General features: G+C 47.9%; 1 protein-coding gene across 2 annotated transcripts in view; it reads right to left on the bottom strand.

Annotated features, from left to right (window-relative positions):
- The window catches only part of PTPRG (protein tyrosine phosphatase receptor type G), a 649,319-nt gene that overhangs the window by 136,264 nt on the left and 488,350 nt on the right, over window positions 1-24,705 (bottom strand). For both annotated transcript variants that reach the window (XM_008146280.3, XM_008146281.3), the window contains exon 6: window positions 6,134-6,200. In XM_008146280.3, the coding sequence (XP_008144502.1) occupies window positions 6,134-6,200 (67 nt within the window). The remainder of the gene's footprint in view (window positions 1-6,133; window positions 6,201-24,705) is intronic.

Below are 24,705 nucleotides of genomic sequence, written 5' to 3'. Positions count from 1 at the left end.
TACTCACTGTCGTCTTTGATGGTGAAACTCAACACACGTGCAGAAAGCTGCACAAAACAAATGCACTGGGGACAAATGACCAAGTGAAGCCCAGTGTGACCTCCACTCAGAACAGGGGGAGCCCTGGGCCAGTCCAGACCCTCAACTCTTCCTCATCCCATCCCACCCTAAGAAGTAACCACTGGCCTCTCTTTAAATCCTCAGTGCTTAGCGTATCTTTTAGTTTTACACCTACAGGTGCACCCTTCAACCACACAGGAGAGGGTTTCTCATTTTTTGAACACTCGATGTGGCCTTCAGACTCGCCTTCACTCTGTGCTCTCGGAGGTGCCCATGTGGCGGGGAGGCAGATTCTCGCCCTTTCCATCCATCGGTGAAATGTTCTTGTACGATGGCACTGTGCTGTGTCTGTCCAGCTTGCTAACCACAGCCACGTGGGGCGTTTCCAGGTTTGGGCAGTTAGGCAACACAATGCCACAGACATCTCTGTACACTTCCCCTGGCACACTCCGGTCTGGGTTTCTCTAGGGCAGCGGTCGCCAACTGACCGCTGCTCTAGGGGACACACACGGGAGGGCACTGCTGAATGAAGTTGGCCAGATCCTGCCACACTGTTTCCAGCAAGTGTTAGAGATCCTGGCATTCATACCCTGCCAACACTTGCCACTGTCAGGACTTTCCATAGTTAACTATGTGGTGTGGGCTGCTAGATTATTTTTGAGCTCTGGCATGAAATATCATTGAGAAATTCATGTATAATACATATAGGCTATTCTTTAATTTACAAATAGTCAAATGCACAAATCTAAGGGGATATTTTATATATTTTTATATTCTACCTAGGTAGCCATAGTCCAGATCAAGATATATACTATTTTTATCACCTAAAAAGGTTCCCTCATATCCCTTTCTCATTCCATATACCCCTTCATCCCACTTTCTGACTTTTGTCACCATAGATTAGTTTTGCCTGTTCCTGAACTTGACATAAATGAACTATGCAGCATGTGTTATTTGCACTTGTGTAAATCACATAGTTCATTAGTTTTAACTAGAGGCCCAATGCACGAAATTCGTGCAAGAGTAGGCCTTTGTGGCCCCGGCTGCCTTGCTGCCCCGGCTGCCTCATGGCCCCGCCCCTCACCCATTGGTCATTCTGGAAGTCGTTCTGCCATCCAGTCTAATTAGCATATTAACTCTTTATTATATAGGATTGCTGGGTGATAACATTCCCCGGAATGACTACACTACAACCTGTATACCCAGCCCCCACTGGTAGACATCTGGGCTGTTTCCATTGTGGGCCGGTTAGGAACAAAGCTCCCCTGTACAAGTCTCGTGTGGGTATTTCTCCTGGATATCTACCTACTAGTACATGTGCCATTGTTGGCTCGGCGGGTACGACATGTGTGACTCTGGCAGAAAAGGCCCACGTGGCCCTTGAGTGGCGGCACCACCTGCATCCGCACAGCAGGGTGGGGTGCCAGGAGCCCACACCCTGGGGCTGGTGGCCGGTGAGGCAGGGCAGCTGGATAGGTAAAGCCCACCCACCGCGTTAGAAGGACTGCAGATTGCTCCGGGTCTAGAGACGCTCACAGGACGTGCCTGGTTGTAGGAACCTCCACGCCAGCAGGTGGGACAGGCGAGGCGGCACCAGCTCTGACACCACACGAAACCGCTTGGCCAGGTAGGCACTTGGCAGATTTACTCCCTCTCTTCCCTGCCTGCCAGATGCCTGGACTGACTCCAGCTGTGCCATGACCTTGTCCATAGGTGTGGGGAGTTGATGATAAGCACCCGGGGCAGGCGAGAAAATGGGTGGAAAACACCACAGAAGTGAGCCCAGGGAATAAACCCGTCAGTTAGGGAAGCTATTTTGCAAAGAAAAAACATTTTTTTAAATATGTCTCCATTGATGATTTCAGAAAGAGGAAGGGAGAGGAAGAGAGGGATAGAAACATCAATGATGAGAGAAAATCGTTGATGGGCTGCCTCCTGCACGCCCCCTACTGGGGATAGAGCCCACAGCCCAGGCATGTGCCCAGACTGGGAATCGAACCTTGACCTCCTGGTTCATGGGGTCCGGCACTCAACCACTGAGGACACAGGCCAAGCTACAAAGAAACTTTTGATCTTGTCATAGCCCCAACTTGCACAGAGTGTTAACAGAAGCTTCCAAGAGCCTCATTTTCTGACATTCACAAGAGTGTTCTCAGGTAATCATTTACTTGTGCTCTCACTGATGGCTTTCTCAGAAGCAAGGACAGGACGCCGAGTCATCTCACTTTGGCCAGTACCTGAGGCCATTTCTAACTGCCCCCCCGCCCCCATGCACCACAAAGTGGTCCGTTGGGGAAGTGGGAAGTGATGGCAAGGAGGGAGACAGGAAAAGAGGACAGGTAGTCAAAGCTCAACAGCAAGTTTCCTTTCAAAAATAAAAAACTGGTCTTTCTGACATAACGGACAGGGGGAGTGGCTAGTGTTTCGATGCCTGCTGTTTGGGTGGCCACCATGACAAAGAACGAGAGTAGGGAATCCAAAAACTGGAAAGAAAAAAGTAAACACTTTTTAATTGACATGGGAGATCATGTCCATTTCTTAGCCCTGGCCACATTTCCACTGTGGGGCGGCGAGGAACAAAGCTCCCAGGTACAAGTCCCGTGTGGGTATTTCTCCTGGGAGTAGCGCTGCTGTACGAACCTCGGAGCCTTTTATTTATTTACATACATTTTTTATGTTTTATTCTTCTTAATATATTTTCTATTGTTGATAATATTACAGATATGGCAAGCCAGCTAGGGCAACCACGGAGTCTTTTAAAAGCGAGAGAGAGGACCAGGAGGTGATTAGGAAAATGTCTTGGGAAGGACGGGAACCTCGTGCCAGGTGTGGAATGCTCCCCGCAGACCCTCCTTCCCGGGGCAGAGAGCCGGAGGAGCTTGCCCGCCGAGTGCCTGTAGGCCGGGCCTGGGGACCCACCACTGCGCCCACGTGGACACCACGCCGCTGGGTGCTTCAGCCAATGACAACTCGCTGGGGACCAGGGCTGGGCCGCTCCCGCCCAACGTACAGCTCCTTCCCGCAGCCTTGCCCTGCGGTTCTCCAACAGCCTGGCCAGGACTTGCTCAGCCATCCTCCTGGCTCCCTGACCCCTCTCAGAGGTGCCAGACCTGCGCCGTGCTCCCACACTCGCCCCACCTGCCCCTGCTCCCTCTCCTCTTCATCCTTTGCAGGAGGTCCCTCCCCACAAACACCCTCCTGCCTTTAAAACTCCGCCTCGGTGTCTGCTTCACAGAGAACCCGAGTGACCGAGTGCCAGGGGTGACTGGCTGGAGGGACCAGATTCCTCATTCCCATCTCAGTGAAGGAACAGAAGACTCCTCCTATTAATAAAACATTCACTTAATGAGACATCAATATTCTACGATATGACTCCCCGAGCTGAAGAAATCAAAGCCAATCCTGAACTACAACAAAAATCCATATTGACTTTTTCTTCTTTACACATCTCTGTCATCATTCCCAAGCCAGAGATTCTGGGAACGGCACGATTACTCATGTCCCATCAAATTAGCAGAGCATTCCAATCCCTCACTGGGCCTGCACCTGAAAATGCTTCTAGTTCCCACAACGACAACATCCCTTTTTAGCCGTCTGAAGCCCATTCTCCTTCGCAAGAATGACAGAAGTGATGAGGGCTGTCACCCCGGAAGTCAGCAACAGCCTGAGAACCGAGGGCAGAATCTCCACTCCTTTGCTTCCCAATCGAAGCCAAACCCAAGAGCCCTCTGGTGTCTCCTCCCCTTCTTCCAGTTTTACGTTTTGATATTTTCTCTTATGTGTATGCTTACTTGATTCGCTCATTTGGGTAATATTTGCTGAGCATCCACTATTTGCCGCACATGCACGGGTTCTCGCCCTCATGAAGCGTGTGCTTTAGTAGGTAATCTGTGCGTGATGAGCAAACAAGGTAATTACAGATACCTTTAAGTGCTTTGAGGAAAGAAACCTAGGATGATGTGACAGGGAGCGGGGAGAGGGTGGGTAATTTGACAAGGTGGTTAAGAACTTTCTGAGGAGGCAAGGTCTGAACTGAGAACTGAAATAGTAAGAGGGTGACCCCCTTGCTGTGAGCTAAGGGGCTTCTAGAACCTTCCTGACAGAGGAAACAAACAGCCAGTGCACAGGCTGAAAGGGGTGAACTGGGCCCCGGGAAGGCAGCACTTGGCCTCCCTGCCAGGTCCCCGCGGGCTGGCCTGTGTGGGTCCTAGGCAAGGGCCAGCCCTGCGATCTCAGAGGAGACGTGCACACTCTCACTGAAAAAGTCAGCGACGGCCTTTGCAGGTCATTGCTTTTTTGCAGGTCTCCTCTGGGCTGTCAATCCGAAGCTACGGCAGAAACTGCAGCCCAGGCGCCTGCCGGCCTCCTGCTGCCCGGGAGAGTCTCCCTACAAATGACAGCCCCTTGGAGGCCATGGTGGGTAAGGAGGAAAGACGCCAGGATTGTGCCAGGACGCAGCTGATGAACTGAAGGGTGACCGTGCAGTGAGTGTGCTGAGATTTGGGGATCTGAGAGTTCAAGGGAGCCCACTGCTGGGGGTAACATAGGGGATTTCCTTCCGTTATCTGCCAGGGCTACTCAGAAGCTACAGCAGGTGGAGTGCGTCCTCTCTGGCTGAAGAACAGGTACCTGTTTTGAAGTTTCCAGAACTCTTTCCACTGTGTTTGTTTAAAAAAAGGAAGACTAATCTGGGGAAGGAAGACCTAATCTATCATTTACTATGTAATCTATCATTTACTATGTTTCTCAAACACCCAAACTCAGAATCTACACTATGGACCGGAATGTCAAGAAGGAGTCTGATCAATGGCGTGTGATCATTGGCGTGTGTACTAATAAAGGAAAGGAGCTCAGAATACACAACGTGTTGCCCACGCACCAGCCTTCTCTGCACCGCCCAAGCTGCCCACACTCCACTCCGCGACCAACCTCACACACAAATGTGCAGACAGAAGCAGTTTTGGCAACGGTGCCTTGTTCCCTAGGGGGCCTGTCATACGACCTACTTCGCAGCTCTGTGAGGTCTGCTTCAAAGACACAACAAACTGAAACTGAGAAGAAGCCCTGGACACTTCCTACAATGAAAGCCTCTATGGGGTCTTTTCACTACTGCGATGAGGTTTACTCTTGTCACCTGCTGTGTGATACAGGAGCAGATTGATCCAACATGTCACCTGCTCCATCCAAACACTGACAACTGGTTTTAATTTCCCTTAAAAAGGGGGTGGGGGGGACTTGTTAAATTCTGCAGAGGTGGCTAATGTCTAAAGACAATCCTCCCAGAGGTGCAAGACATTTTATCACAGCGTGGAGATAAGGGGAGATTTATTATGATTACTAATGCTATTTCCGTCAATGTCTTGGAAATTCTACTTAGATTATTAAACCTTTGAAAATCATTACATTACATCCAGACTCCGCCCCTCCCTGCGACAGGGGTACTTTTGAAATTAGAGGATCCTGATGTCACAGGTAATGATGTATTACCGATAATAAAGTTGCAGGAAAATCTCTCCAATAAAAACCAGTTGGGAAAGACAGAACCCATTTATCTTACTTTCTCTCCCCGTTTTATGCCCCAGGATAAGACGTCTGCAGCACAGAACTACGGCCGGGCTCTCTCCATTCGAGGAGCTGATGGTGCCTGCTCACATGCGGCAAAGTTTAATGACTTGTCACAGCTACTTAAATTTTCCCCCTCAATCTGAGAGGCAAATCAAGAAATTTATAAATTAAAAGATACTTGAAAGAAGACTACTTTTTGAAGACATATGAGACAAGTGGCGGGCTCAAAGCATAGGAATGGTAGGTACATCTCAGGGCATTTTGATTTATGACACAGGCATTCAGAGTGATACCTGAAAAGAAATAAATTGCTTACTGTTAACCCAGATCCATTTGTAGGTAATAAATGGGCGTGCTCCTTACCCATCAAATAATGGCTCTAATGCCCTTCAACATCGGGGGATGAGGAATGAGTGTCACCCTCTGTCCTCTGCAAGATAACCCATTTCTGTAGGAAGATCTTAGCCCTTCACCTCCCAGCAAAAGGAAGTGTACGTGGCTTACTTACCATGATGTACGACGCCCTTCAACCCATGGATAATAGGATCCAGCGCAGAATTGTCCCTTGGACTGACCTACATGTAAAGGAAACATGATTGGTTAAATCTATTCTGGCATCAGACACAACAGTCTCAGTTTAATCTTCTAAAGAGAAGGAGGGGGAAATAGATGTTATCTAGCAAGCTGCTTAGGTCTCACATATACCCTGGCTCTCGCCAAGCATAGATTTATGGCATAATAAAATCAAGTGAGGAAGTCTAAATCAAAAGAAAGAAACTTCTCAGAATACATGAGAACAGGAGAGAAATACCATAGTCCTAGCAAAATGTAAAAAAGCAACAGCAAGACTTTGTCCTCCTCCTTTGTTTATTAAAAGTAGATAGACCCTGATGGGCTAAAGTCATTGAAAGTCGTCAGAGAGTAATCCATCACTGACGAATATTTCAATGCCTTATTGTGATTGTGTTTATTTCTTTTCTTTTAAGAAAATGATCTGTTCCCTGCCAGCTTACTCTCCTTCTAAGAACCCAGGTCTCCTGTGTCTTATCACATCCTACAAAGGGCATTTCTAAGAGTCACTCCGAGTAGGAGAGGTGAGAGGAGAGGAGAGGACAGAAGAGTTCGAAGAGACAGTGTCTCCCACCTTCATTTCCTTCCAGGGTTTTTAATCTCCCCATAAGCCAAGCCTCTTGATCTTGACCCTCACCCACTCTTTCCCTTAATTTTCTGATATTATTCAGTATAAATTCTCATTCCTGCCCTTTTTAGAAGATTAAAATTCCACCAGCATATTATAATTCTGGGTTTTAGGTATTTTCTTTAAGACACATTGAATATTTACCAGTGAAATGAAATGACTGGAATTTACTTCAAAATAATGCAGGAGTGAATAGTAGGGGAAGTGAGCAGAATATAGATATAACAAGACTGGCCACCCATCCATCATTTATGACCTTGGGTGGTGAGTATTGGATGGATCATGATACAATTTTCTCTACTTTTGTGTATGTTTAGCTTCTCCCAAATAAAGAGTTTTTCAAAATCCATTATCTGCGGCCAGCATAGCTCCGGAATTTTTTTTCAGGGAAGGTATGTACTTTTAATCCACTTTTAACATAATGAAGTGGAGATATTGATGAACCTTTCAATGTGCAGCAAGACCCAACGTGATGTTTCCTAGTTATCCAGAGGAACCCAGGGCCATCTTAGGTTAAACTTTAAGGTAACTGAAAAGTGTCTCCTCTCCTCCCCCACTTACAGTCTCCCTGCTGGGCTGCTGCTCCCGGTTTGCTCTTTGATAATAACCTGTACTTCACACGTTTCTCTTTTTCTTCCGCTTCAGCATCTCCGGGTTAGAGCAGTGGTTCTCAACTGGAGGCACTCTTACCTATCTCCCACTCCCCATCCCTACGGGGGACACTGGGCCATGTCCACAAACACTGCTGGTTGTCACAAGCAGCAGTGGGTGAGGAGGGGCTACTAGCATCAAGTGGGTAGAGGCAGGGCTGCTGCTAAACATCCCATAATGCTGAGAAGGGGCCCCCCACCCCCAATAGCGGTATTCCAGATAACAGTGTGGAAGCTGGGGTGCAGGAACCGGGTTAGATGCTCTATAAGTTAACAGTGATTATTAATGTCTGGATCTTTGGGTGTCATTATGTAGGGTGTTATGTTTATAGACTAATAAAATGATGTGGGATTTGGTCCTACATAGTAAATCTCTCTCTGAAAGTGGGCTTGATCACACGACTTGTTTTGGCCATTGTGAATGTTAGCAAACATGATACAGGAAGAGGTTTCTATAGGACTTAAGTGAAGGGGTTTATACTCTCTTGTTACTCTTTGAAATCCTGAGACCGCCAGGTGAACAATCCCAGGCCAGCCTACTGGAGGATGAGAGACCACATGGAGCAGACACAGGCAGACTCAGCCAAGGTGGTTCTAGACCCACCAGTCCATCCGAGACCACCCAGCCTCAGAAGAACTTCAGTCTGCAGACACCAGTCAAGCTGACCCCGACAGGAAGACCTGACCAGCCAAATGGGAATCATAGAGTCATTACATAATTATTGTTTTAATTATTTGGGATCATTTGTTACAGAGCAAAACTTAGCTGTTAGAGTTTCTATGAATATGTAGAGTTAGAGGATAGGGGACAGGCTAAGATATCAATTAATTTTTATAACCAATACACTTTGCTTATGGTTTGTCCTCAAGGTTTCTCAGTGGAATTCAATGTCACAAGACAGAGCATCTGCTGTCAACCTGATCAACTCATGTACTTCTCTAAAACTGAGTCATCCCCCTCTCCAATGGGAACATTTCAGAGATACTCTGATTTCCCATCCCATCTGCAGGGGAATATTTTGTATTTATGGGGACCCTTAAGTGCATTTAGTCTTATATGATAATGTGAAAGCTCAAAAATAGTGTTCCCAATCCTCCATGACTACACCCACCGATCAAATCTGTAGCTCATGCAAGAGGGAAATAAGCAGACCACCAAATCCAAGTTCAATTTCTGGTCACTTCTGACTACAGTATCCTTGTGCCTGATTACTCAGGCCTAGTCTCATTCAAGCTCAAGGGCCTGACCCCAGATTCAAAACAAGCCCATACATGGAATGCCTCCTGCAATGCCCATTCACCTCCACTACCTCCATTGCTAATTTATGTGGCTGGGGTTGAGAAAATGGGTGAGGAAAATGGAGATTATTGGCCGGTGAAGGTAACTTAGTAATAATACTAAGCTCATTCTCTAGTTGATGTCTTGGTTGCAAAACTCAGGGTGAGGACCCAAATAGCATGCTCATAAGTGGATCTGTTCCAGTAAGGCACGACCCTAACTGAGAGTAAATGTGTAAAGCAAAGGGCATAAAGCTGAGTACAGATGCAACATTCAATAGGGGTAGATATGATTGGGAAACAACTTGACCCAAACACTCAAATTTGAATCAATGTCAAACAACAGCAATTTTATCCCTGGACTTCTCAGTGCACTTAGCTCTAGAAGTAGTACCTACTTGAGTTCAAATTAAAAAAAAAAATAAAATCCAAAGTTATGTTTTATTTGACATCCGCTCAATGTCCTATTATGCTACTCCTTTTCAAGCCACATGAGGCATGTTCCTGGCTCTTGAAATTTGCTTCCTCCCACTTTAAGATCAAAGGAGTTATGTAGCAATGCCGAGGAGGCAGCGATTGCACAAATGAGCTTCGGATGGACGAGGAGAAATGGACACCCCTTTCCCGGCAGTCGGGTGCTCTCGCTGCAAAACTCCCATTTCGGCGCAGCTTCCATGACACTTGTCATCTTCAAAAAGGACGGCACACAAATGCAACCTAGGGCTTGAGTTAAAGCTTTAAAGTATGTTTAGATAGAACCCAAATCCATACGGACATCAGCCATACAGGAAACCATGACACGCAGGTTTGGTAAAAGGTCAAGTGTATATAAAGGCTGATGAAATCTAAACTTCATAAAATTTTCTTTCCAAATAATAGCTCACCAGAAGGGTCCAACCAACGATCACATTAATAACCAAGTTATCAGTAATCTCTGAAGATGTGTCTATAATCCAGGCTCTAGGAGGGCCTGTGCTTATTCATGCTTGAAGCAAAATGAAAGGGAGGCCGAGAGCCCTCGCAGACTGCCCGTGCCTGGGCTCAGATACGCACTGCCATTTACTTTTCCTGCCCACGGTGCCATTTGGCCCTTGACTGGGATCCTAATAATCTTCAATCTATCAAGTCCTGGCCATCTGCTAAATAGGCCATCCAAGACAACCTACTTGCCTTGAATCCGACATCGCCAGCTGCTCCTGTAGTCCTATAAACGTCACATCCAGCCAAGACCCTCTTGTGGGAGGAAGGATTTATGCCTGCTGCGGGTGATGGCTGCACCATTAGCCATGGCTGCAGAGGATAGGGACAAACAGCAGGACCGGAGACTCAGTACGGCCTTCCAGAATGGCAGAGCCGACGATCTGTCCTCGCTGATGGTTAGCAGGTCACTGTGCGTTTAGAAGCTAAGTGTCTGATCAGGACAAGGGCCAGCACTTCTCATCAGATCGGATTTCAGATCTGATGCTCCCCTCCTGAACCTGCTCCTCCCTCGAGAGCCACGTGGCCAGGATGCTGCATCCTCCCCCATTCTCACTTTAACACCTCGGCTACCATTCACCAGACCTGGGTTCAAGTTGCTGTCAAGAACTTCCTGGCACAAACCATTTACAACTTGGCTATGTTCACACCCCTGCATTTCAGTCAGACCTTACTTGAGACAGAGCACAGATTCCTTTGTTCATAAATTAAACACTTGTCAATCATTTAGGGAAGGTGCCTATGTACAAGAAGGCAATAATAGCATAAACCACCAACCATTGACCTATACTGACAGCATTGTTCTTTTCCTAATTTCCTTTTTTTTTTTTTAATACTCACAAATATGATTTTCCTTCTTGTCTCACTATTTCTGAAGCATAAGTTTCTTTTTGTCCTTTTGGACACCCGACAACATTTTCTCTTCTCTCCTGTCACTGCTGCAGAGGGATGACATAAAGCGGAATCAGAGGGGTTGGGGCACTAAGCATCGCAAACCGCCCGGAATAAACTCAGAGAAGAGCGAGCTGTGCCTAGAGTGGGGCGCGGCCCGGGAAGCTGGGCCGTCTCAGGAAATGAAGGACTGAGGTCTCCCAATCAGCTAAAGGCAAGCGACCAAGTGTGGACTCCTGGCCAGGAGGCTTGGTCTAACTTCCACTAATCAACTTCCAGCACGCGCTTTCAGCCTGGTCCAGAGATATGCAAAGCACGCCAGAGGCAGCTCACAGGAGACAGAGAGCCTGTCAGAAGACTGGGTACGGCGATCCTCATCCATCCCAGGCACTTGACACACACTCTCTGGGGCTGGTTTCCGCCCACAGACGAGAAAACTCCAAATTCCTCAGCCACGGGACGCGATTCATATGAAAAGGCAACACGATTGTAACTGCTAACAGCATTCATCCTTCCCCCCTTCCCATGGAGCTTGAGTAAGGTCACGCTTACTAACAATCCTATCTAATAATAGACAAATATGCAAATTGACCATACCTCTGACACACCCACAAGCCACGCCCACAAGCCACGCCTATCATCCCATCAGAGCGAGTATGCAAATTAACCCAAACCAAGATGGCTACAGCCACAGAGAGCAAGGTTTCCTAGGTAACAGAGGAAGCCAAGCTTTCCGCCAGCCGTTGCAGGCCTAAGCCTCCACTCAAGCTACAAAGTTTCAATTTTAGAAGGTAAACAAATTCAAACAAATGGTGGCAGAATGGAGCTTGAGAGAGCAGGCCAGGGTTGCTGCCAGCAACAGGGGAAGCAAAGCTTTCCACACACCCTGGCCAGGCCCACCCGCTTAAGGCAACAAAGTTTCAATTATAACCCCAACACAAATGGCTGCGGGCCTCGGAGGGAGCCCCAGGCTTGGCTCTGCTCCAGGCTACAAAGTTTCAATTGTAGAAGGAAAATAAATTCCAGATACCAGGGCCTCCGCTTTCGTTGCCAGGGGGCGTGGCCTGCCTGCAAACCACCACAGGCCCCTTGCTCAGGCCGCCCCACGCCCCAAGGGAACCCCACCCTGATCAGGGACACCCTTCAGGGCAAACCAGCTGGCCCCCACCCCTGTACCAGGCCTCTATCCTATCTAATAAAAGAGTAATATGCAGATTGACCACCACTCCAACACACAATATGTCTGCCCCCATGTGGTCAAAGATCCTGCCCCCATGTGGACACAAGATGGCCACCACAAGATGGCCAGCAGGAGAGGGCAGTTGGGAGGCACCCGGCCTGCAAGGGAGGGCAGTTGAGAGGGACCAAGCCTGCAAGGGAGGGCAGTTGGAGGTGATCAACCCTGCAGGAGAGGGCAGTTAGGGGTGACCAGGCCGGCAGAGGAGGGAAGTTGGGGGCAAACAGGCTGGCAGCAGAGTGGTTAGGGGGTGATCAGGCTGGCAGGCAGAAGCGGTTAGGGGCAATCAGGAAGGCAGGCAGGCAAGCAGTTGGGAGCCAGCAGTCCTGGATTGTGAGAGGGATGTCCGACTGCCCAGGGATCGGGCCTAAACGGGCAGTCGGACATCCCTTGAGGGGTCCCAGATTGGATAGGGTACAGGCTGGGCTGAGGGACAACCCCCCTCCGTGCACGAATTTTGTGCACCGGGCCTCTAGTTAACTCATAATATCAGTGGAAACTAGTCAATGCACAAGTTACTCATCTCCAGAGAATCGAGATTCGTAGTCAGAGAAGGCCACGGAGGAAATGAATTTAATGCTCTTGGTTTACCTAAACCGACCATTCTCTAGCCCTCTGCCCCCACATCTCCAGCCCACGAGGGTATTTATTATTTAATCCTCAGACTCGGCTGGGAAGAGCCTATTGCTGAACAAAAAAAAAAAAAAAAAAAAACAAGCCACGGGGTGACAGTGAGGCCCACCTGCCAGCACTGGGCTCACCTACTGTCAATACAGGCCATTCTCATGTTCACCAGGATCGAACTGTCCCGGGCTGGGTGTACAAGGCTGTTTCCCCTGGCTTTGTCCCAGCCCTCACTTTCAAAGCCAAAGCAGGAAGCGGGGTGGGCAGGCTGGGGCACCTGGCAAATGGAACTCTCCCAGGGGCCCACCTGGCGATTTCCATCCTCCGTTGTCTTTCTAAGGCGTCGTGCTGAGGGCCAGGCAGCTAGCGGGAAGCCTTGTCACAGCAGTTCAAGAGCGTCTCAGACCCCACCTGCACACCCCTGCCAGGCCACTCCACGTGAAGAAGCAAAAAGGAAATTCTAACTTAGCAAACTACAACCTAGAGTCTTAAGCTACAGTGCAAACCATTTCACACAGATATTGTCATGACCTTTGAATAATAATATAAAAAAGCACGCCATCTGGGGGAGCCGGGGGCAAGAGAAGCTTATTTCAGGTTCCGCGACTCGCCTGAGTTTCTCTCGATCTGTGTGGTGATGTGGACAGCTCTGGCTTTCTCTCCTTAATAATCCGGCCGTGCACTGAAAAGCCCCAACAGTATCAAAGGCTTAGGGGAGAAAGCAGAGCTGCTTGGCCACACGTAGCAAGTGACTTCAACCAAAACACATTAGACGTGAACTCTCACCCTTGCCTTTTCATTCCCCCCAAGCAAAAAGCTGCTCAGGGCACTCCGTTTACAACAGACTGAGAATCAAAAAAAGCACTGTGTGAGGACTGTTTTAAATCTCCACCAGGTATGCAGTAAGAAAAATATCAAGAGACCAGGCGTATAGCATCAAAGGGGTCACTGGATTGATCCTTCTCTTGAAAAAAAATTTTCTCTTAGCAGCAGTTGGGTCATCACTTAGGTTACAACTGAAGTTCAGTAACCAAGCATCCAGATGTCATTATGAGGGATGGGGAGGACTATGTAAATATCATGTAGTATCATCCTACCTAATAATAGAAAAATATGCAAATTGACTGTACCTTCGCTATGCTCACGATTGGCCAGTAGGCGCGGGGGCGGGGGGGTGGGACACGGGAGGGCCAGGGTGGCCGATTGGGCTGGCGGGATGCTGAGCTGCGTTGCCAGCAGCGGCCCGAGCTCAGCGTCTGTGCCATGGCTGTGCTGCGGCACAGAAGGAGCCTCTGGGGCAGCGAGCTCACGTCCCGCCGCGGACCATCAAAAGCGGGGGAGCTGGGTGCCTGTCCGCTCTGGCAACAGGCCTTTCAGAAGCCTCTGGCGGCGGAGGCTTCTGAAAGGCCTGTTGCCTGAGCGGACAGGCACCCAGCTTCCCCGTGATCGAAAGCAAAAGCGTGTAGGGGACCCTACATGTGCATGATTTAACCATGCACTGGGCCTCTAGTCCTATATAATAAAAGGCTAATACACAAATAGACTGAACAGCAGAACAACCAAAACAACCACATAACCGGTCGCTATGACATGCGCTGACCACCAGGGGGTGTGTGCAGAACATGGCGGGCATTGGCCACAGTGGGATGGTGGAGCAGGTGAGCAGGGGCACCAGACCAAGGCGGGGCGCTGGTCACTGCCATTGGGGTGAGCCTCTGGTGGTTACTGAAAATTCTTTGCTCCCGCACGCCGCAGTCCTGCCCAGCGCTTGCACCTGCTGCCGATGCCAGAGCTGGCCCCCCTCAGACCTGCTACCGCTGCCAGAGCAGCCACTTGCACCCATTGCCAGTGGCCAGCGACAGCCATGATCGCTTGGTGCCGTCAATGGGTGTGAACAGCAACTACCAGCCCCAGTTGCCCCTCTGGGCTTCTCAACCTCCCCCTGTTCCTGAGGGGAGATAAGGGCCGGCACCCACCTCTCGCACCCGTTGCTGGTGCCTGAGCTGCCGCTCACACCCACTGCCAGTGCCAGCCCCTCTTGCACCCGCAGCCAGTGCCGGAGCTGCCACTCGCACTCGCTGCCAGTGCCTGGCACTGGTCCCAACTGCCCGGCACCATCAGCAGGTGCGAGCAGCAGCTACTGGTCCTGATCGCCCCTGAGGGCTTTTCCACCTCCCCTTGCTCCTGAGGGGCAATAGGGGCAACAGCTGTCAGCAGATAGGGGACCGGGGGCCGTGGTGGGAGAGGCCTGACGGGGGCACAGAGGATGGGTCAAGACCCGCCCCTGTGCCTACCGCAGCCTCGTGGCCCACGGTTCCTTTCAAGGTGCATGAATTCATGCACTAAGCCTCTAGTCCTATATAATAAAAGGCCACTATGCAAATTGTCCCCTCGGGAGTTCGACTGACCGAGAGTTCAACCACCCACTATGACGTGTGCTGACCACCAGGGGGCAGCACATAACGAAAGCAGGCCCCGGCCGGCAGCTGGCATCCGGGGGAAGGAAGGCCCCAATCCGCCTTGATCACCAGCCAGGCCTAGGAATCCTACCCATGCATAAATTTCATGCACCAGGCCTCTAGTATATAAAATATTACAACCTTGCTTTTTCTGATAGTTGTATAAAGAGGTGACAGGGAGAAAATGGTATGGTGTCCTTAGTTCAAATCACATGAACCTAGTCTTAGCACCCACTCACAACCAATATTCACAGGGGGCCCACCATATGCTGTGGCGGGCCGACTAAAGAAGTCTCCCAGGATCCCTTACTCCAGGTATTCAAGCCCCATGTAAGCTCCTCCCCTGGAGGGTGGGCTGATCGAGTAGCTAACTTTTAGCCCGCAGAACGTGGCAAAGGCAGAGGGAAATCACTTCAGTGATTAGGTTACAGGAGAGTCTAATCTCCATTTCACTGTCTACTCAGCTTACACACCATGGTGAAGCAAATGGCCATGCTAGAAAAGCCCATCTGGGAACTGAAGGGAAACTGAGGTCCTTGAGCAACTGAATTCTGCCAACAACCCGAGTGAGCATGGAAGCGGGCCCTTCCCCACTTGACTTTCAGATGAGACCCCACCCGGCTGAAACCTGGCCTGCAGCCTCGTGAGAAACCAGGAGGCAGAGGGCCCACAATAAACATGGGATGGTAAATGTGTGTTGTTTTAGCTGCTAAGCCTGCAGAAATATGCTGCACAGCAATAGATAACCACGTGCCAAAAACTGGGCACCAGGATATACCAAACAAATCAGCGTTCCTCCTTCAGAGCTGAAAGGGCAGTTTTAGCTCCCACAGAGGGATGAAGAGTCCACGCCCCACCATTTTCCTTACTCTGGTGGATCAGCTATTAAAAGTCGATTCCAATCCTTGTGAATAAACGCTTTCCCCTCACAAACCTGAGCTGCTATGTTAATTCACAGTTTCTAGAGTTTGAAGGGACATGATAGGTTCAGAATCCAAGTTCCAACTGGGAAAACCTGGCAAAAATAATGTGCAAACCCCAAATGATGCAAACAGACATCGATAATTCAGGGACAAAGAGCTTTAGTAGCTTCTGTGTTTAAACAAACATAAAAAGACAATAAATTACAGCATCAAACCTTCTTAATGAAAGATGTCCCTGGGCAAGGTGTGTAGCAAAATGCACTGGCGTGAGCAGCTGTGGTTTCTAATTCATAGCAACCAAGCTGAGTGCCAACTAATTACACACCCCAATGCCTTTTTGGGAGGGGCTCTTTGCTCTGTGTTTGCCGGAGTACCGCATGACCGCTAGCTACCGCACGATCGCCTCTGAAGATTGATGACTACGTATCAATCCGCTCTCCCAGGCAATACCTCACAGGGCTTCCTCTATCCCAAACCACGCTCACGTGAGGACTCCGGTGCCTGATCCTATTACTATAAGGGGGACTTCAGGTCCCTGTCACTGTCCTTCTGAAATCAACCCATTACCTCACCGAAACATTCCACTTCATCCACTGACAAAGCAATGAGCAATGTTTTCTCTCGACAGCCTTAGAGCCATCCGAGCAGCTGATTTAAGAGCCTTTGGAAAGCAAGGTCGGGGGGTGGGGGGTGGCGGGGAGGAGAGGTGGGGGACACAAAAAGCTTAAAGTGGACAAATGTCTTCAAATACACGAATTAGGGACATTCCTTGCAAGCAAGTGGCAGTCTAAACAAATGCCAGGCCACCTCCAGGAGGATACAGATTAATGCTAACTGAACGGCTCGGCTTTGCATTTAAAATGCACCTGAGTTCAACAGAGGGTAAAATTAAATTGCAAGGAAGAAAGACAAAATCTTTCCCAGCAGGCCCTGATTGATAGAATGTGCCACTTGTAGCGGAACAAAATGGAAAGCCAGAAAAGTTTGTTCCCAGCCATCATTGGCTCACTGGGCCAACTTTCTCTCCTTTGAGAAAATAGTATGATTTCTTCATAGAGCATGTAGTCTACTAACTTGTGCTCGGCAGCGTTCAATTCCTTTTAGCAGCTCGGTTGGAAGAAAACGGCCCCCGCGCGGGAGGTGTAGGTAGCACTTAAGCAGGCAGAAGCTTATCTTACGAAAGCTGCCGGCGAAGGCAATCGAGAGGAAGTCGCTCCTTCGGAAACGAGCTCCTGGAGTTCGGTGTGATGAGCTCGTTTGGAACAGCCACTTGGGTAGGAAAGACCAGTGTGGTGGGGAAGTGCAGAGTTCCGGAAACCAGGCTGGTAAACTGGACAGCTGTGTGCTCATGGGGATGTACCCCGATCAGGAATCCAATCAGCAACTCTTCGGTGCCCAGGAAGATGCCCCAACCACATGAGCCACACCAGCCAGGGCCTCAAAGTTATTTTTAAGTTACTGCCTGTGTATGACCTTCTCAAGATTGCCAGGTAACTGGCTGACATGTAAGTTAGTTTCATTAAGCATCAACTCTAAGATGCAGGTCCTTAAATTAAAAGGACCCTCCTATAGACACTGAGGCCCTGGATGAAATGAGTTGTTATTTACTTATTATGCTCATTTTTAATTCAAGAATACCATAAAATAGTAAAGTGCACACATCTTAAGTGTACAGCTGTATGAATTTGCTCAGATGCAACCTCAGTCCAGATGGAAAACACTGGAAGTACCCCAGAAGCCTCCCGTATGCCCCGCCCCCAGCTGATATCTCCATATAAATAATAATGGAACCCTACACCAGTCTCCTGTTTTATCTGCTTTCACTTACCACTGCATCTCTGAGAGTCATCAATGTTCCAGGTAGCAGTGGTTTGTTCTTTTTATCCATCGATTTGTTGTTTTATTGAGAAATTATTTCTCTTCCTGTCATATAAACTATCACCAACATGATGCAGTTATGGGAAGGTCCACAGCCAATACAGCACATCAGAAAGGATGCCACGTTTCAGGAATGCAGGACGTACAGAAATGACACTGAAGTTGAATTTCATTCAAATGGTACCAAAAAGGCACGGCCAATACCCTGATAGACTCTCATTCTGTCCCATGACCAGAGGAATCAGCAGAGCATTATGGTCAAGTGCAAGGACTTTAAGAATCCAGCAGACCTTCAGGTTTGAGTTCTATCTACCTGCCTGATAGACTTTTGGGCAAGTCACTTAACCTCCTTGAGATTCAATTCCTTCAACTTTGAAATAAAGACAGCATCAATCACCTCTTATCATAGCCATGAAAACTGATACAATGACCCACACACTGAATAACACCCCAACACACTAGTTATTACTGTGTTATAACACTGCAATATACACTGAGTGGCCAGATTATTATGATCTCTGAATGCATAATTATCTGGCCACTGTGTGTGTGTGTGTGTGTGTGTGTGTGTGTGTGTGTGTATACTAGAGGCCCAGTGCATGATTGAATCATGCACGTGTAGGGTCCCCTACACGCTTTTGCTTTCGATCGTGGTGGAGCTGGGTGCCTGTCCGCTGGTGCACCAGGCCTTTTGGAAGCCTCCGCCGCGGCTTCCAAAAGGCCTGGTGCAGGAGCGGACAGGCACCCAGCTCCCACGCTTTCACTTTCGGTCGCGGGGGAACTGGGTACCTGTCGCCTGGTGCCAGAGCAGACAGGACAGGCACCCAGCTCCCCCGCTTTTGATGGTCCGCGGCGGGACGTGAGCTCGCTGCCCCAGAGGCCCCTTCTGTTCCGCAGCACAGCCATGGCACAGACGCTGAGCTCGCGCCGCCACTGGCGACACGAGCTCAGCGTCCTGCAGGCCCAATTGGCTACCCCGGCCACCCCGAGTCCTGCCCCCTGCGCCTCCCTCTGGCCCAATCGTGGGCGTAGCGGAGTGATGGTAATTTACATATTACCATTTTATTAGGTAGGATATATATATGTATGTATGTATATATATATTAGAGGCCCAGTGCATGAATTCGTGCATGGGTGGGATCTGGCTAGCCTGGCCAGGGGGAGGGGACATGGGTGGTTGGCCAGCCGGCCTGCCTGCTGGTCGAACTCCTGGTCGAGGGGACAATTTGCATATTAGCCTTTTATTATATAGAATATACACTGAGTGGCCAGATAATTATGCATTCAGAGATCATAATAATCTGGCCACTCAGTGTATATAATATAATATGCTCAGAAAATTTATTTCAATACATGCAAACCATGATTGGCTAATTAAAAACATCACAGTAAGCTTCTAGGTGAACAATCCCCTTGCTTACATTCCCTCCCACTATTAGAAAATACCTTGGGTCACTCAATACTGTGCCTGGTACAGTAACACTCTATAATCTAAGGTGCTTTCTCAGATAATAAAGATAAACAGTATCACTGACTTCAAGCACATATGTAAGTGACATGCTAATTCTTTCCTTTGAGCTTACCTATCAGTGAAGCCCAAACTGAGTTTCAGAGTCTTTCCTCCACTATCAACGACTTTTCACAGAGCAGTAACCCACCTGCTTATATCCCCAACCCCCTGAAAATCTGTTGATATTTCTCAAAACTAGAGAACAAAGTTTTAGTTGGGAATGACTCTTTTCAGTCTCCTGAGGGAAAGGGAAAGGGCTTGTTTGTGACTTCCAGTCATTTGCAAGTGTGCAGAAGATAAACCAGCAGAAGGCTTATCTATGAACTTTAGATACTCTGTCTACAACCTCCCTGAAACCAGAGGGAGATTCAAATCCTCCCTGGTTGGAGGTCAGGCCACTGGGAGACAGAATAATGAGGAGGTAGGACAATAAAAGAAGAGACATACTATGTGATGATGGCCTAAAACTCTACTGGCTCTGAAAATGCTGTGCATAACTGAAGCATTCGGTTGAGTGCCATTTTAGCAAGGATATATCCACTACTACCTGCCCAAGAGTATAAATGGCCATATTTACTTTCTGTTTAAAAAATAGTTAGCTTTTAAATTAACTCAGTATCCTTAGAGTTCAACATTTCTGTTTTGTTTCCTACTGACTTTCTTATATAACAAACAGTTGAAGTGCTTGGAATCATTCGGCTGCTGCAGATTGGAAGGAGGAGAATAAGACTCAATAATAGCACAAAACCTCCTGAGTTAAAATAGTGACTCCAAATCAAGCTGCCCCGTGCTGATGAGCCACTTGTCAAAGGCGTACAGGCATACTTGGCTAGAGTAGTATTCTTCTGGAACAGCCTATCAAAATTAATACTGGGCATGCTCATTGACCCGGGAAATTTACTTAAAAAAGTTTATGTGGAGAAAAACCTTGGGTAAATGAAAAAAGGCACACACATGTGAATACAACACTTTGGTATAATTCATTACCGGAAAAGATTAGAAAGAACAACAAAATAAAAATAAAAACACCCCATTAATAGCTAAGAAGTTAAACAAATTATGGTATCATCTGTTCATTGTAACACTATAAAATGGCTAAAAGGATAAGGAAAAGCTATATCTACCAGCATCAAGACATGACTAGGACACATTATTAGGGTCAAAACCACTTTATAGTAGTTTCATCCTATTTAGGTGATGCAATGAATGAAAGATTTTAAAACGTATGAGATCTGCACAAACATCGCTGGTTCCCTCTGGAGGTTGGGATCAAGGCATCTTACTTTTCCCTTCTTCTTAATGGACCCCCATGCTGCTTGAAATTTGTACAATATAATTATGTTTAGAACCAGAAAAAAAAATTAATTGCATTTTGCAAAAACATTGTATTCAAATGCTGATAGACCTGTATATATAAGTTATGATAATACTTGTATACACATCCAACTTGATGTGTATATTTTGTGATTTTGATTTATGTATTTTTCAAATTTGGCATATTTGTATCAAATCTATAAATGATAAAGGAATTAAGCAACACACGCCTGTATTACAGCAAGCACCTGGCAAAGACAACCCAGGGCCAGTGAGGGCAACAGGCTCCGTGGTTCCCACTGTGTTGCTATCTGTCTGACAGGCCAGAGGTTGTCAAACCGGAGCATGCCTTCTCCGTGGCCGGGAACAGACCACAGTCCCACGCCACTGATCTCTAATCCCCTCTCCTCCACGTGGGCCTGGATGGGGAAGAAAATGCCCACACTGAAGAGCTCTGTAGACATTAGGGAGCCTGGTCGCCCCGTGACCTGGGCAAGGAGAGCAGAAAATGTTTTCCCAAACAGGCCCAGGCTGAAATCAATGCTCATCCTGTATTGAGATGCATGTGGTCCTTTATACTGGAGAGGGGTTTAAGGAGACAGGGTCCACTACAGGCAGGGAAGACCTGAAGAGCGACGCTCAAAGTGGGTGTCAGGAGAGTCAGAGCAGCGGATGACGAGTTGACAAGTGACCCCAAACTGGAGGAGCAACCTCAATGTGAGTCGTTTCTCCGTGTCCCCAAGGATCCCTCATTGCCGACATGAACACACACACATCGCAGGGACATAGCAATGTTTCTGGCTTTCTCTGGTGTCAGTTACAGTCTCTCCCAATTCCCCAGCAGGCCCTGGGCAAACCAAGTTCAAACTGATTTCCATCATTGGCTCTGCACACCCAGGCAAGATCCGCAGAGGACCGTCCCAAGTGCTGACCACAATCTAATCTTCTTCAAAATAGGATCAGTTAGTATCGTAGTACCCACTGGGGAGTTATAATGTGCCACACACTACACCACGTGCTTTCCATTCACTCTTTCATTTTGCTTGCAACAACCCTAGGAGGTAAGATCAAGTAATTATTCTCATAGCACAGATCTGGCAACGAAGTTTTTGTGAGAACAAGTAAATTGCCAAAAGCCACAGCTAGAAAGTGGCAGTGTAGGTTTCAAACTCAAGGTCATGGACTTTCTGTTTCAACCTAAGCCAGCAGTCACCAACCGGTGGTCCGCGGGGTCCGAAAGGTTGGCGACCACTGACCTAAGTCATTGCCTACATCATAACTGCGACACCGCAGGTGCACTGTCCCCCTCCCAGGCCCCATGACCAGGTATCCAATCCTTCTCATTCTTAAGGATGGCGGGAACCACCAAAAATCCTTTAAAAAGCCATACAGGTTCACACACACACACACACACACACACACACACACACACGAAGGCTTTACAGACAGATCTGCACAAACAACAGGTGTCCTAATTATTGTAGGGGAAACAATATTTCGGTAGAACAACAGATATTTAAGGGGAAACAGTAACCAGGGTGAACAATATTTCAGGAATTCCATGGTGAAAAATGACAGGTTCCCTCAGAGGTCACTGTGGGAAAGGCTGGTCTAAAGGATTCAGAGCAACATACAGAATTCTAGAAGGCAAGGGCAATGTCTGTCAGTGGGATTTAATGTCCCTCCAAGGCAAGGCACACAATTCCACTGGAGGGCCTCTCTAGAACAATCTGGAAGGATAACGCCTTCAATATTATTCTGCATATACCTGTATGAAGGGGCCAGGCTCTCACTCTGGCTCCGTGAATGTCGCCTGTGTAAAGCTCCCAAAACTAGAACCTCCTCACAGGGAGCCTTACAATCTCCGAACCAATGACATTGCACAAAGCACCGCACTCCATCCGCACAGCTGGCCCCCAGCAATTCACTGGGTAAAAGACATGCCTCCGCAAGCCCAAAGTGTGCATATTCAGACACCATTCCAAAGACTGTGCATAAACTATTTTCACTGATTACAGAGGACCTGCCAATTTGCAGCCCCTGAAATTCCCACCAGCAAGTACTGTGTACATACAGAAAACGGGAAACAACTGAGAAGACAAATGAACGCCCATGCCCTTAGAAGTGTGGCCGGACTGCACAGAACAGAAACCCGTGTTCTGCAGCATCACTGAGAGTCTAGAAATAGGAAGCTATACAAATGCTAATGGGCTGTGCAAACGCGACGCACTGTTGGTCCACTTTGCACACACCCAGGTCCTATCTCCCCGACACCCTTGTGAGGCAGGGCCGAGGCATGGTTCTATTTTTAGCACCCACTCCAGTGCCCAGCCCGCTGACGGTGCTGAATAAATCTCTGCTGAGTGGATAAATGGCTTCATATGATGGAGGCATAAAGGAGTGTGTACTCATTCTGCTCTCGATGCAGTAACGCTTGGGGGGAATATTCAGCACCTGATTCTGGAATGTCAGATGCAATCCATAGTGAAATAAAATCAGTCACTGAGCACGCCGAAGGAAACAGGGTGTTGGTCACGAGTTGGCAGTTCAGTGGCAAGTAATTCTTTTTGCAAGTGGCTCCTTTCTCGTCCCTTCTCTTTCAGCCAGAGTCCAGTCAGGAGACAGAAATCACATCAGCAGTTTGAATGTTAAGAATTGTGAGCATGTAAAAGGGGGCTAGCACAATGGAAAATAAAGAGGGTGTAAGGGGAATAGGAAAAGCAAAGGCCACTTGCTCAGGAACAGAGAGGGAGTGAGCAAGAATGAAATTAAGAACTCAGGAAAGAGGACCCTGCCCATGAGGTTGGCATTCAGACCTCTTTAGGGAGGACATGGGTATGACGGGACATGCAGTCCAGGCCAAGGAACCTGCCAGAGGGCATGGGCTGACAATGACCCAGGGGACTGGCCTGGCCACCCTGGAAGACGGGTGTGTGGGTGGTGGAGAGATTTACGCATAAAATGCTAAGAATGTAGGTAGCAGCCTACATTCTTTGGTAACATATTACTCAAAACTCAATACACATGGAAAAAATCTGCTGGAGTATGCGGCTGCCGCTGTCGTGAGCATTGCCATCAGGCCTCCCTACTGCTGATCAGCTGCCTGCCATGCCACATGCCCACAGACGCAGGAGAACCCTCGCCCTGGCAGTGCCCTCCATCGACAGAGCTTACCACTGTGCCAGTTACCAAAGGAAATGTGTTTATAGGGCTCAAATATCACAACAATGGGCAAAGAAAGGTAGATCTGAAGCTGAGAGGCAATAAATGGCTAAGTGGCACGCTTCCCATTAGAGCTTGAGTGAGAAGGTGGGGATTGCCATTGATTTATCATCAACAGATGCCAAAAATTCTGCAAGACACCGACTCAAAGTGTTTTCTCTGTAACAGGAGAAGTAAGAAACAGTAAGTACTTAGTACAATGCCTGATACGAGCAGGTGCTCAGTAAGTATGTAGTCAACAAATGAGTAAATGTTCTTAGTGTCTTACCTTTGACCATGACTCTGATTAGTCTGCCAGATTCTGGAGGGAATGTCAGGACTCCAATCCAAGAAATTGTATTTTGCACACTTTCTTTGTTACAAGAGCAAGTTTTCTTAACATGTAACATATTACTCAAAACTCAATACACATGGAAAAAATCTCTAGAGGTTTTGACCCATTTTTTAAAAATGGATAGCCAAAATAAACATTTCTTCACGTTAATATAGGTTATCGCTTGGAACTGAGATACATTTTGGTGCAATGTTAAAAGGCTGTTCTGTATCACCATATGTGCTGCAGCAGTATTTCATACACGTGCCTTTATGGTATAAGCATGTCAGTACATCTTCAGTGGTCCAGAAACCTCCTTTTTATGAAAACAAGGGGACACAAAAATCTCCACTGAAGTTTGGAAGCGAGTAATCATTTTACAGAAGTATGCTTCCTTGTACAAATGCTCTACTATACAAATCATTGGAACAGCAGACTCCCATGATGCACCTAAGAATCTAATTCTATTGACAAAATTTTTATTGAGACATAATCCAGCTCAGGCATGTCCACGTGAAAGGTGAGATATAAGCAACCAACGCCTGGAATTTCTATTTCTACCACTAGCTGTTTCACACTACTCCTATTCTCAAAATTAATTAGAA

The sequence above is a fragment of the Eptesicus fuscus genome, chromosome 18 (assembly GCF_027574615.1).
Source record: "Eptesicus fuscus isolate TK198812 chromosome 18, DD_ASM_mEF_20220401, whole genome shotgun sequence".
In the NCBI taxonomy this organism is placed as follows: domain Eukaryota; kingdom Metazoa; phylum Chordata; class Mammalia; order Chiroptera; family Vespertilionidae; genus Eptesicus; species Eptesicus fuscus.
Note: the sequence above shows the minus strand (reverse complement) of the source record. Positions and strands in the feature narration are given on the sequence as shown.